This window comes from Glarea lozoyensis (genome assembly GCF_000409485.1).
Source record: "Glarea lozoyensis ATCC 20868 chromosome Unknown GLAREA2, whole genome shotgun sequence".
Taxonomy (NCBI): domain Eukaryota; kingdom Fungi; phylum Ascomycota; class Leotiomycetes; order Helotiales; family Helotiaceae; genus Glarea; species Glarea lozoyensis.
The window spans coordinates 1,425,139-1,437,755 of NW_007360994.1; the positions used below are offsets into that span (position 1 = coordinate 1,425,139).

Consider the following 12,617-nt stretch of genomic DNA (forward strand, 5'->3'; position numbering starts at 1 on the left):
CTACGAGGTTATCTACGTCGATACTAAGAGAGTAGTATTTACTTAGTAAGAAACTATAAAAATAACTACTAAGTTACTAATACTATCGACCTAGCTACCTTAGCTAGTAGACCTACTTAAGCCTAGAGATATCTAGAAAATTATTAATAGATTTCTCTAAAAATAACTATAGGAATAGGCCTCCTTTATAGAAGGACAAGTACTTATATTTACCTAATAAGAAGCCCTAGAACCTAATATAAATACTTTATATCTAAATACACCGTACTACCTAAAGGCTTAGAAATTCTATTACTAAGTTTAGGTCGACTTAATATAAGACGTAAAAGTTATAGAGTTTCTCTTAAACCTATATAAGATTTATATAACTAATAAATAGAGATAGATTATAGTAGAAATAAAGATCTATAGTAAGAAGATTCGAGTTATACTAGACTTAGAAGCTACTAGAAATTATATCTTACTCGATATAGTAAAGGAATTAAATATTTCTATTATAAGTATAAGACTATATATACTCTAACTAGTAGATAGAACTAATACTAACTATAATAAAGAGGTAGTAGACCGGGCTATAGTCCTCTCTAAACTATTCTCTTTAGATAGATATAAGGTAGATATCTAATTTAATATTTTAGATATAGAGGACTATAAGACTATTCTAGAGATACTCTAGTTTTAAGAATATAACCTAGAAATAGACTAGTATACTAATATAGTAACTTATAGAAGATATACCTATAAGGGTTTATAGTAACTAGAAGGCCGGAGAGAGGTTAGTACTACCTTCTCTAAAGCGCCTAGATACCTTAAAAGAATAGAGGGTCCTCTATAGAATACTAGTAAGAGTATAGAAAAATAAATACCTATATAGTATTAGAAGTATAAGAAGTTATTTAAAAACCCGAAAGATTTTCGAGCCTTACCTAAATATTAACTATAGAACTACGAAATTAATTTTAAGAAGAGATTAAAATACCTTTTAAAGACCTTAAGACGCTACTATTTCGATACTACTAGGATACTAGAGGAATACGTTAAAGTAGTACTTAAGAAAGAATAGATTAGAGAATCTAAATTACTAATAGTATTAAATATACTAATTACTATAAAACTAGGCGATAATAATAAAAGGCCTTATATTAACCTCTAATAAGTTAATAATATTACTATCGCTAATAAATATCTACTATCTAACGCCTAGTACTTATAGAATAAGCTAGCTAAAGCTAAGATATTTATAAAAGTAGACTAAAGGAATACCTTTAACCTAATATAAATTAAGAAGGGCGAGAAATAGAAATTCGCCTTCTTAGTACTCTCTAGACTTTATAAACCTTTAGTTATACTATTTAGAGTAAAGAACGTATTAGTAATATACTAAAGATAGAACGATAATATTTATTAGGTTATAAGGTATATAAATATAAAGTATATACAGATATAACGTAAGGAGAATAGCGGTAATTATCGTAGTCGCGAGACTTAAGGTTCGAATATAAAAGACTTAAATTACTTAGAGAGAGAAGCTATCTACTTAGAACTAAAGAACCCTTATATAGTAGAAACCTTAACTCTAGAAGATTCTATTTATTAGAAATCAACTAGTTACTATTATTAATATTAATAAGAATATTAGTAATATCCTTATTCTAGAATATTCGCTTAGAAATTAACTTTACTATCTTAGTAATATATCTTTCTAGAACATTCTATACTTACTATAGACTCTTTATAAGTACTATAGTATAATATAAGTATTTATTACCTAATACTTATAATAATCTAGTTACTTAACTTTAGTTATATTTAATATAGTCATACGCCCTCTTAATAACTACTTATATTATTTATAGTTATTATTAAGATTCTTCTCTTTAATATCTTAGTTTTCTTAGATATTTTCTTATTTTCTTAAATCTTATAACTAAGGTGTTTAAGGTATTCCTTAAATTTAACTTTATCTAAAGGCTTAGTAAATCCGTCTACCTTTTAATCCTTAGTAGGTATATAGATTAAGTCTATTATACCTTCTAATATAAGATTTCTTATATAGTAGTATTTAACCGCTATATGTTTAGTACGTTCGTAGTATATAGGATTATACCCTAATAGTAAAGCCCCGTTATTATCGGTATATAAAGGGAACTTATTTTGTTTATAAAATCCTAGTTCTTTAACTAAGGCTATTATATATATAGCTTCTCTAGAGGCGGTATTTATAGCTATATACTCGGCCTCGGTAGTACTTTGAGCTACTATAGACTATAATTTAGATTTCTAGCTTATAGGCCCTTCGCCTAAGTAAAATATATACCCCGTAGTAGATTTAGAGGTATATATATCTCCGGCGTAGTTAGAATTATAATAGCTACTAAGATAAGGATTAGATTTAGTATAAGTAATACTATAATCTATAGTACCTTTTAAATATCTTAGTATTTTCTTAATAGCTATAAAGTGATCTTTACTAGGATTACTAGCGAATCTAGCTAGTTTAATAGTAGAATAAGCTATATCCGGTCTAGTACCTAGTACTATATATAATAGGCTACCTATAATACCTTAAAATAGCTTAGTTTCTTCTTTAGTAGCTATTTCGGTATTTAGTACTATCTTTATCTTAGCGTCTATAGGTGTATATATAGGGTGACAATTAGCCATATTATATTTTTCTAGGACCTTAGATATATATTTACTTTGACTTAGTTTTAAGGAATCCTTAGTACGAATAATATCGATTCCTAAGTAATCCTTTATTTGACCTAGTCCTTTAATAGTAAAGTACTTTTTAATACTATTAATAAGGTCTTGTATATCGTCCTTATTAGGTCCGATTATAGCTAAGTCATCTACGTATATACAAATATATATATTTGTATTACTATTAGTAAATATATAAGATTCGGTTTTTAAGGGTTTATAACCGAATTCTCTTAGTTTATCTACTAAGGTAAAGTACTAGATTCTAGCCGACTGTTTTAAGCCGTATAAAGCTTTATTTAATAGTAAATACTTAGCTTTACTATTATCTATATTAGGATCTAGTTTAATATATTCTAGACCTAAGGGTAAGGTTAAATATAGTTTATTTATATCTATATTACCTTGTGTAAAGGCTGAAACCATATCTATTTTATAGATATAGTAGTTATTATATAGAGCTATAGCGAAAAAAATTTTCTACGCTATTTACTTAATAACTACCGCATAAGAGTCTATATAGTCTTGGCCATATATTTGCTCAAAACCTTTAGCTACGAATCTAGCTTTAAACTCAATAGTATTTTTACTACTATCTTCTTTTATCTTATAAACCCATCTAGTTTTAATAGGTTTAATATTGTTATTACTAGTAGTTATAATATCCCAAGTATTACTATTATTTAAGGTATTAAGCTCATTTTGTATAGCTTTAATCTATAGTGATTTATAAGGATTATTACTACTTATAGCCTCTTTATAAGATTTAGGCTCTAAAATAATAGTATCTTTAGGTTTAGTAATAATTACTTTATTACTAGTATTACTAGTAATATTAGTTTCGGTATTTAAAGTATTATTACTATAACTACTATCGTCCTCTATTTTAGAGGTTAAATAAGCTATAGAAGCTAAGTTAAATAAAGCTGTATTAGCTTTTTTCTTAGATCTAGTAGTAGGAATAATATATTCCTTAGACTTATTATAGTTAATATCTAATTCGTCTATATCGTCTTTACTACTAGATTCTTCGCTAGTACTATCGTCTTCTTTAGTACTATTATCGTCTTTAGTACTATCGTTATCTTTAGTACTTTTATTACTAGAATCTATAGTTTTCTCTAAGATATCTAGTCTAGTAGGAGAATCGGCTCTAATATTAGTATTAGAGTTGTTTTCTTTACTATAGTTAATATTGTCTTTAGTATTAATAGTAATACTACGTGTCTTACGTATATTATTATTAATATAACTATAGTCTTTAGATTCTTCTTCTAGTAACTTAGTATAATCTTAATTTATCTTATTTTCTTTAAGATAATCTTCTTTATAAACTAAGTTTTCTTTAATAATTACGTCTCTAGTGTTTATAACCTTTTGTAACTTAGGTATATAAACTAAGTAATTATTAGAAGACTCCTACCCTACTAATATACCTATATTAGCCTTATTAGCTAATTTACCTAGTTCTTGTTTATTTCTTACTTCTTTAGGGATTAAAGTATAAGTAAGAGAACCTAGGATTTTAATACTACTAATATCTGGCTTAGTATTAAATATAGAGGTATAAGGGATAGTCTTAGTAGTACTATTATAAGTACGATTTTTAATATATACTATAGATTTAATTAAGTAAGGCTATAAGAATAGAGGTATATTCTTTTCGTTATATATAGTAATTAGCCTTTCTATAATATATCTATTTAGCCTTTCGGCTATCCCTATTTGTTCGGGACTATAAGGACTATTATAATCGTTATATATACTGTTATTAGTACAATAACTAGTCTACTTATTACTCTTAAACTCTAGAGCGTTATCGGAGTATAAACCTTTAATAGATATATTAAGTTAGTTTTTTAATAGGTTATTTAACTCTATTAGTTTATCTATAGCCTCCGACTTATATTTTAAGGCGTATATAAAGACAGCCCTAGTACGTCTACAGGTAAAGGTTATAAAATACTTTTCACCTAGTAGACCTTATATTCTAAAAGGACCGGCTATATCTAAGTCAAAATAACTTAGTATTTCTTTATTACTATCTAGAGGTTTGTAACTAATATTCTTAGTTATTTTACCTAGTATACACGAATTATAGTTATCTAATTCGGTTTTACTAGTTTTATCTAGTTTATAGCCTATAGTGTTTTCTATAGTCTTAATAAGGTAATCCTTATTTATATGATTTAACCTCTTATATAGTAAATCTATATTAAGATTCTTAATACTAGAATCTACTTTATAAACTAGATTTTCTAGTTTATTATAGTCTATACTTAAGTCTAAGTAGTAAGCGTTACTATTCTACTTAGCTAGTATAGTAATATCTTTATTAGATATATAAGTAATATTCTTATTAAACTCTACTTTCTAACCTTTAGAGGTTAGAACTCTAGTAGATAATAAGGTAGACTTAAGACTAGGAACGTAGTTAACTTCGGTAACTAGTATTTCTGTTTTAATCTTATTATTAGCTATAACCGGTATTTTGCCTATACCTAGTAAAGGTAATCGGTCACTGTTAGCTATAGTAATATATCTATTACTAACTGGCTTATAGTCTATTAGCTAGTCTTTATTAGGGGTAAAGTGCTTAGTAGCCCTAGAATCTAATATTATAGTATTATTACTATAGAAATTAGATATAGAATAAGAAATAGAGTTATTTTTACTAGTATCTATAGTACTAGCTTGCATTAAGACTAAGTCCTTAGAACTAGTCTTATTTAGACTAAGCTTATTTTTCTTATTATTAGTCTTAACTAATATAAGGGTTTTATTAGATTCTTTAGTAGAATTACTAGTATTACTAGTATTCTTATTTTTCTTAGAATCCTTATTCTTATTCTTATTCTTATAGTTAGTAGTATTACTACTATTAGAGTTATTTCTTAACTCGGGGTACTTTATAAAACACTTAGATTCTATATGCCCGTCCTTTTTATAGTGTTTACAATAAGACTTATTATTATTCTTATTATATACTTTATTAGCCTCTAGATTAGAGTTTATTTTAGCTTCTTCGGATATTAGCTTAGATATTAACTTATTTAAGTCTATATCACTTAAATCTTCGCTTATATCTTCGTATTTTCTAGAAGCTAAGGAATCGAAAGAACTAGGTAATCCCTTAAATATAAGCTAGGCTATAAAAGGTTTAGGTATAGCGTACCCTAGTTCGCTTAGATATATACTAGCGGATTATATAGTACTAGTATATTCGTCTATATTTTTATAAGAGCTGTATTTAGCCTCTATTAATTGATTTAAATAGCGGCCTATTAGCTTAAAACTACTATTACCGTAAGTATTATTAATAGCTTACTATAAGCTACTAGCGGTAGTTTTATCCTTAAAGCGTTCTATATTGTCTATAGATATAATAGACTTTATAGCGCCTATAGCCTTATTATTATTACGAATAAAGTCACTTATTCTTTCTTTGTATTTAACCCCTAACTCCGGGGTTCTAGGCTCGTTATTGTCGTTATAATATAAAGATTTATTAGGACGAGTTATAGTTTCGTCTATATAAGATATAAAACTATTTATTTCTAAATATAGCTTAGCTTCGTTAAGCCACTCTATATAATTAGATTTGCCTATTAGCTTTTGTCCCTTAAAAGAAGACATCTTTACTTAATAGGTCTTAAATAACTTAAGTTTTTACTTAAGGTAACCTTAGGGATTTTCTAAGGGATTTTTCTAAGAGATTTATACTTAAGCTAAAGCTTAAGTTCTTCTTAGATATCTTAAGTTAATAACTTAAGTTCTACTACTATAGTTTTAAGTTTTTTAATACTTAAATTAGCTTTTACTTAAGTTATACTTTATAACTTAAGTTCTAAATCTTAGATTTAGTTAAGTAGTAGTTATTTAGTTTAGAATTAGTATTTTATCTAAACTAATCGTTTTAATTATTCTTAGTATTTAAGAATAACTTATATACTATATCTTATAAGATTATAGTATATATACCTAACAGCTTATATTAAGTCTATATAGGTTTTCTTAACTATCCTTTTGCCTTAATTACTTAAGATAAGTATTTTAAGGTCTTTAGTAGTATTTTACTACTTATTACTTTTCCTTAGTTTTACTAAGTACTAGGTAACTTTTCTTATACTAATAAAAATATAAATTATATCTTATTCCTCTCCGAGGATAGCTTTTTATAAGATATATAGATATTAGATTAGTTATAAGACAAACTAATAGAACAGCCACTTCCTTCTATATTTATATATATTACTCTATTAGTAATATATATAGTATATATAGGCTTGGGCACCTTAGTTTAAGAAGATAATTATAATACCCGCTATAGGTCGCGTAATCGCTTCTTATAATCGCAAGTATCTTAAGCTTATTCCCTCGCTTAAGGCTTGTCTCAGGGACGCAGGTCTCAGGTTCTACTATAATAGTTTATATATATAATATATAATTATATATATTAGCCGAATCGAGTATATCGAATTCGTAGTCGGATAGTTATAAATATAGAGTATTATAACTCTATTCGTAACGATATAATACCGGAAGTAATCGTATTCGAAGATAATTAGGCTACCGGGCTCATAACCTATTAGGATAGAGTATAAAGTATATATAGATATAACGTAGGGAGAATAGCGGTAATTATCGTAGTCGCGAGACTTAAGGTTCGAATATAAAAGACTTAAATTACTTAGAGAGAGAAGCTATCTACTTAGAACTAAAGAACCCTTATATAGTAGAAACCTTAACTCTAGAAGATTCTATTTATTAGAAATCAACTAGTTACTATTATTAATATTAATAAGAATATTAGTAATATCCTTATTCTAGAATATTCGCTTAGAAATTAACTTTACTATCTTAGTAATATATCTTTCTAGAACATTCTATACTTACTATAGACTCTTTATAAGTACTATAGTATAATATAAGTATTTATTACCTAATACTTATAATAATCTAGTTACTTAACTTTAGTTATATTTAATATAGTCTAGCTAAAGTTTCTATAATATTCTTTTATCTAGATATTAAGTTATTAAGTAGTAGTAATCTAAGTTTACTTAGTAGTATATTATACTTATTTAGTACTTATAATCTAGACTATTAGTTCTTTAACTCTATTTTTATTTAACTAGTTATTTATTACTAGTTAATTAAAGATAGTTTAAATATTATTCTTATAAATAATAGTACTACTAGTTTTTCTAAATATTATTCTTATAAATAATAGTACTACTAGTTTTTCTAAATATTATTCTTATAAATAATAGTACTACTAGTTTTTCTAAAGAGTCTTCTTTTAAGTTATTTTCTATATTATATATTCTTTCTTTTATTACTTCTTTATTACTATTATAGTAATAATCTATAAATCTATAAAAACTCTTATTAAGCTTTTTAATATTTACTACTATAAAGTTCTTTCTTCTATTATTTATAATTTTTAAATAGATAAATAACTTTTAAGTAAAAACTTTAATTTTACTAAATTTACTATATAATCTTAATAACTTTTATTTTATAGTTAAGATTTTTTTACTTTACTTATATTCTAAGTAATATACTAGCTACTTAAATATTATACTACTATTAATAAGTTAATTAAGCTTCTTATTTAATTATTATTATTAAGTATAAAATAACTATTATAGTTTTTATATTTCTAATTTTTATATTTCTAAACTTATATACTATTATATATTCTATAATTATAAAATAAAAGTAAGTAATTATATTATTATTAACTAAATCTTTAGTTAAAGTAGTATAGTTATTTATAATAGTTTATAATTACTAAGAAAGAAAGAGAGATAGAGCTATAGCTCTCTATATATAGATAAGATAAGTTATAAAGAGAAAGTTAACTATCTTCTCTTTAAGTTTATATATAGTATTATACTAATTTACTTAAGCATATTTAGATATAAGTCTATTTACTATACTAGTAAAATCTAGAAATATTATATAGAAGAGTTTAGCTTACTTCTTAATTTCTATAAGTTATAAGATAATAGTCTTTATTACTAAGTTACTAGTATATATACTACTATCTAGATTAAGAGAAAAATAAGAATAATTATCTAGATTTCTTCTTCTTTTTAAAGTTTTATACTAGTTAAAGTTAGATAGTAAGTATATATTCTAAGTTTAAGTAAAGTTATTATTAACTAAGATAATACTCTAGAAGTATAATAGAGTAGAACTTAATATTTTTTAGTAAGATAATCTTTATAACTAATATAAGAAATTCTAGAAAATATATAGTTATTTAGAATATAATAAATAATAAAATAATAAGAGATAATATAATAAGTTAGATTTAAACTAAAGAATCTCTTAGATATAAAAAATAATATAAAGATAAGTATATATATATATAAACTAAATAAAGAAGAATAGTTTAGAATTATACTATAATTATAATCTTAACTAGTAATAATATAGAATAATCTATAACTATATTAACTAGACTAAAAATAAAACTAGTTAATTACTAAAGTTAATACCTTATATATATCTTTTAATAAATTTATTACTTAATTTATACTAAACTATATACTTAATAATATATCTTCTATTTATCTATAGTCTTATAAGTTATTAATTTAACTATAATAAAATAACTCTAATTAAAATAAATAAAATAAAATAAATAAATAAATAAACTAAGAGGCTATTATAAGTAAGTATAGTAGTATAATCTATCTAATATAGCTTTAAAGAAAAGAGAAGTATAAAAGTAGTTTTTATATAAGATATTATAAATAATATATATTTTAATAACTAAAAGTATCTTCTTTATACTAGTAACTACTATAGTATATATTATATAATATTATAGATTAAGTAGTAGATAATATAAAGAAACTTAATATATAGCTTAGTTCACTATTTCTTAATTTTCTCTTAATACTATATTTACTATAATTAGATAAATAGTTTATACTATACTAAGAAATAAGAAATACTCTTACTAATTATACTCTATACCTAGCGGGGTAGTAAAAATAACCGAGGTCTATTCGGCGAACGGTTACGTATACCCTAACTCGTTTAGATTTGTCGTAAAGTCCGAACATTAGAGAATCTTTCACTTATTTCTAAGGGCTAATTCCTATTTCTTTAAAGCAACTATGAAAACATCTGCCAAAGAGATTTTAACGGGAGACACTGTTGGAGACCTCTCTGATGAACCTTTGATTGATACAACAGCAGCTCTCTCGTTGCATTCCAAGCGCACCGAGCGACGACAGAAGAAACGCCACCGCAAGGCGTCAAAACAGCAGGCATCCTTTCTCGATCTTCCGTCTGAAATCATCCTCGAGGTCATATTTCTCTTGAGACCGAGCGATATCTTCAATCTCGCAAGGAGTTCCAAGGGGATTCAACAATTCATCAATGGAGAACCCGAGCGAATCGCTGGAAACGTCATCGCATTACGATACCCAGTCCTTACACAATGTTTCCCTCTCCCCATCCTTCTCAAAAATGTCGATAAAGAAGCTTATGCAGCTCTTATGGACGATGAGAGGCAAACCAAGCATCTGCATATCCATAAGAAACCCTACCAACACGTTTTACCACCAGATCCAAGCAGGATATGCACGTGCTTGACCTGTATTCTCGCGTGGAACAATCTTTGCTTAATTATCGATTTTGCTTTCTGGCAGAATAATCTGGAGAAAGGAGAGCCGATTTCGATGATAGCTAGAGGAAAAGTTCCTCGATGGAATCAGAAACTTATTACCGCCAATGCATCGATCGTTCAGAAGGCTCTGCGTGACCCGTTGTGGTATGCCAGGATACTAGAGCAGCATCTCAAGACCACGGTGAGATCGATCCGCCGACAAGGGAACAACTCCGGAAACAAACGAAGACGATTTAGAATGGCGCCTGAAGATGTTGCTGCAGAAAATGACGAATTCTTGAAAAGAAGTGGACCTCCTACTCTGGATTTCCCGTTTCATAGAGATAATTACTACATGCTAGAAGCGTATTTGCCAAATCGAGGGTGGAATTCAGAGGCGGGGGAGTGGAGGTATATGCCTTCGACACAGCATGATAGGGATATCGAGTATGTGAAAGCTTGGGCAAATAGGCAGGAAGAGATAAGAAAGGGACTGTGTAATAGGGAATCGAAAGATTAGATATAGACGTCATAAAATAAGAATACAAATAGCTCTTTTGATTTATTTCACTTATTTAAAAACGTTAATTATTTACAAATTAACGATAAATTAATGTAAGCAAATGCGGCCTAATACGAATATTTAGGTAATCTTCGACGCATAAACTCGGCAGCCCCCATTGCCGCAACTACTTCAGTATTCGTGGAGATAAGTTTAGGAAGTTTACCCAGATAATCAGACATAGTACTCTTCAAAAAATCCACCAAATACCCGTCCGTCATAATCCCGGTGACAATGATCAGTTGCGGCTTGGTGAACAGGGGGTATTCTTCCATAGTCTGTAGTAGAGTCCCTCTGACGTCGGCCCAATATTCGTTTAAACTTGAATATCCAGAAATGGCGTTGCTCCCGAGAGTAAAATTCTCGACCCGCCGATAGTTTGGCTCCCACGTAGAGAATACTGTTTGAATTTCGGCTAGCGATACGGTGAGCGCATTCTGGCTGTAGTGTACCGATAGGACTGTTGTATCTGGTAACTTCAAATCCTCATCCCTGCATCTGTCCTCGTCTTGCCAATGTTTACACATGCCAAACCCGTGCCCTGCATACGCAGCTGCCGTTTCCCAGAAAATTGGCTGCCATTGATACCGTGGAGTGATGTATTTGATACCAACATTGACTGCAATATCTTCCATGTCGTCCTGGTATAGTGCGAGGAGATGCGAGGAGGTAAAAACTGCCTCGGAAATGCTAATACTGAAGTCGGACTCTAATTGGGACCGTAGGTGCCTGATAGTTTGAGCGAGAACGCCAACCTCAACTGAAGCCGGCAGGCCAGAAGTCCTGAGAAGCATACGTGCAGTCTGCCTGGGCATGTCGGCATAAAATTCCCCGTCATCATTGTACGGCGGTCTTAAGCACAGTAAATTAGCACTCAATTTAGGGCATGATCCACAGAATACATACGCAAGGTGTCGCGAAGATTGCAAAGATAACCTCTCCATCACCTGCTGATACAGTATCCCTGGCTCGTATACTCGCGTGTGTGTTTCTAAACTCCCATCGGCGCTTTCGAAAATGATAGCCGCTGCTCCATAAGAGCTTTGAAGACTAAACCCAACGCTGAAATATGATTCCATGTAGGAGCGGAGCGGCTGTTGCTGGGGATTCTTGGTGGTGAATGCGCTCGCGATCTTGGTAAGAGAAGCCAGGCCTACAACAGTAATTATCGATTTGAAATAATTTCGTGGAGACATTGCTTCGTATACTTGATTGATCTGTGCTTTGGTATATTGTTTATCACGATTGATGTGGTTATGGACAAGGAAACTTGAATGAGCTGAAGTTGTTCGGGTAGAACACTAATAAATGTTGTTGGTGGTAGTTGGCTGCACTGCCCTTACATGTTGTCATGATGAAACGCTATTGCGAGACTCAGCTCAACCGCGACCATCTCTCGTTACGCGCCCCATGAGTAAGCAGCGTTGGACATGTTGGTTTGATATTTGACGTTGTTGGCTTGTAGCCCGTTGACCGGCCTAGAGCAACCTTGTCAACGAACGTCCTTCATGCCGATATATTTATATCATGCATGCTGTATGAGGCAATGGAATTTAAGTCGATGACAGAGAATCTTGGAAGACGGCCAGGGGAAGTGTCCTAAATCCTCCTGGTCTCATTAAATGACTGATCCATAAGCTGATGTCAACGGACGACATGGATTTCAACACATCTCCTTCGCCATGTGGGACTATGTTGTTTTGATACTTGAACTTGAAGGAC

The 12,617-nt window shown here is 29.0% G+C and overlaps 2 protein-coding genes across 2 annotated transcripts; one reads left to right on the forward strand and one right to left on the reverse strand.

The window, feature by feature from the left end:
* Positions 1 to 9,839: 9,839 nt before the first annotated feature.
* GLAREA_03797 (uncharacterized protein) lies at positions 9,840 to 10,853 on the forward strand (the record flags this gene model as incomplete). The annotated part of the gene is made up of 1 exon (XM_008084050.1): positions 9,840 to 10,853. One exon carries the CDS (start codon positions 9,840 to 9,842, stop codon positions 10,851 to 10,853), a length of 1,014 nt encoding a protein of 337 aa, XP_008082241.1.
* A 110-nt stretch (positions 10,854 to 10,963) lies between these two features.
* Positions 10,964 to 12,091, reverse strand: GLAREA_03798 (uncharacterized protein; the record flags this gene model as incomplete). The annotated part of the gene is made up of 2 exons (XM_008084051.1): positions 10,964 to 11,747; positions 11,802 to 12,091. The coding sequence occupies 2 exons, from the start codon at positions 12,089 to 12,091 to the stop codon at positions 10,964 to 10,966; spliced, it is 1,074 nt and encodes a 357-aa protein (XP_008082242.1).
* Positions 12,092 to 12,617: the final 526 nt, after the last annotated feature.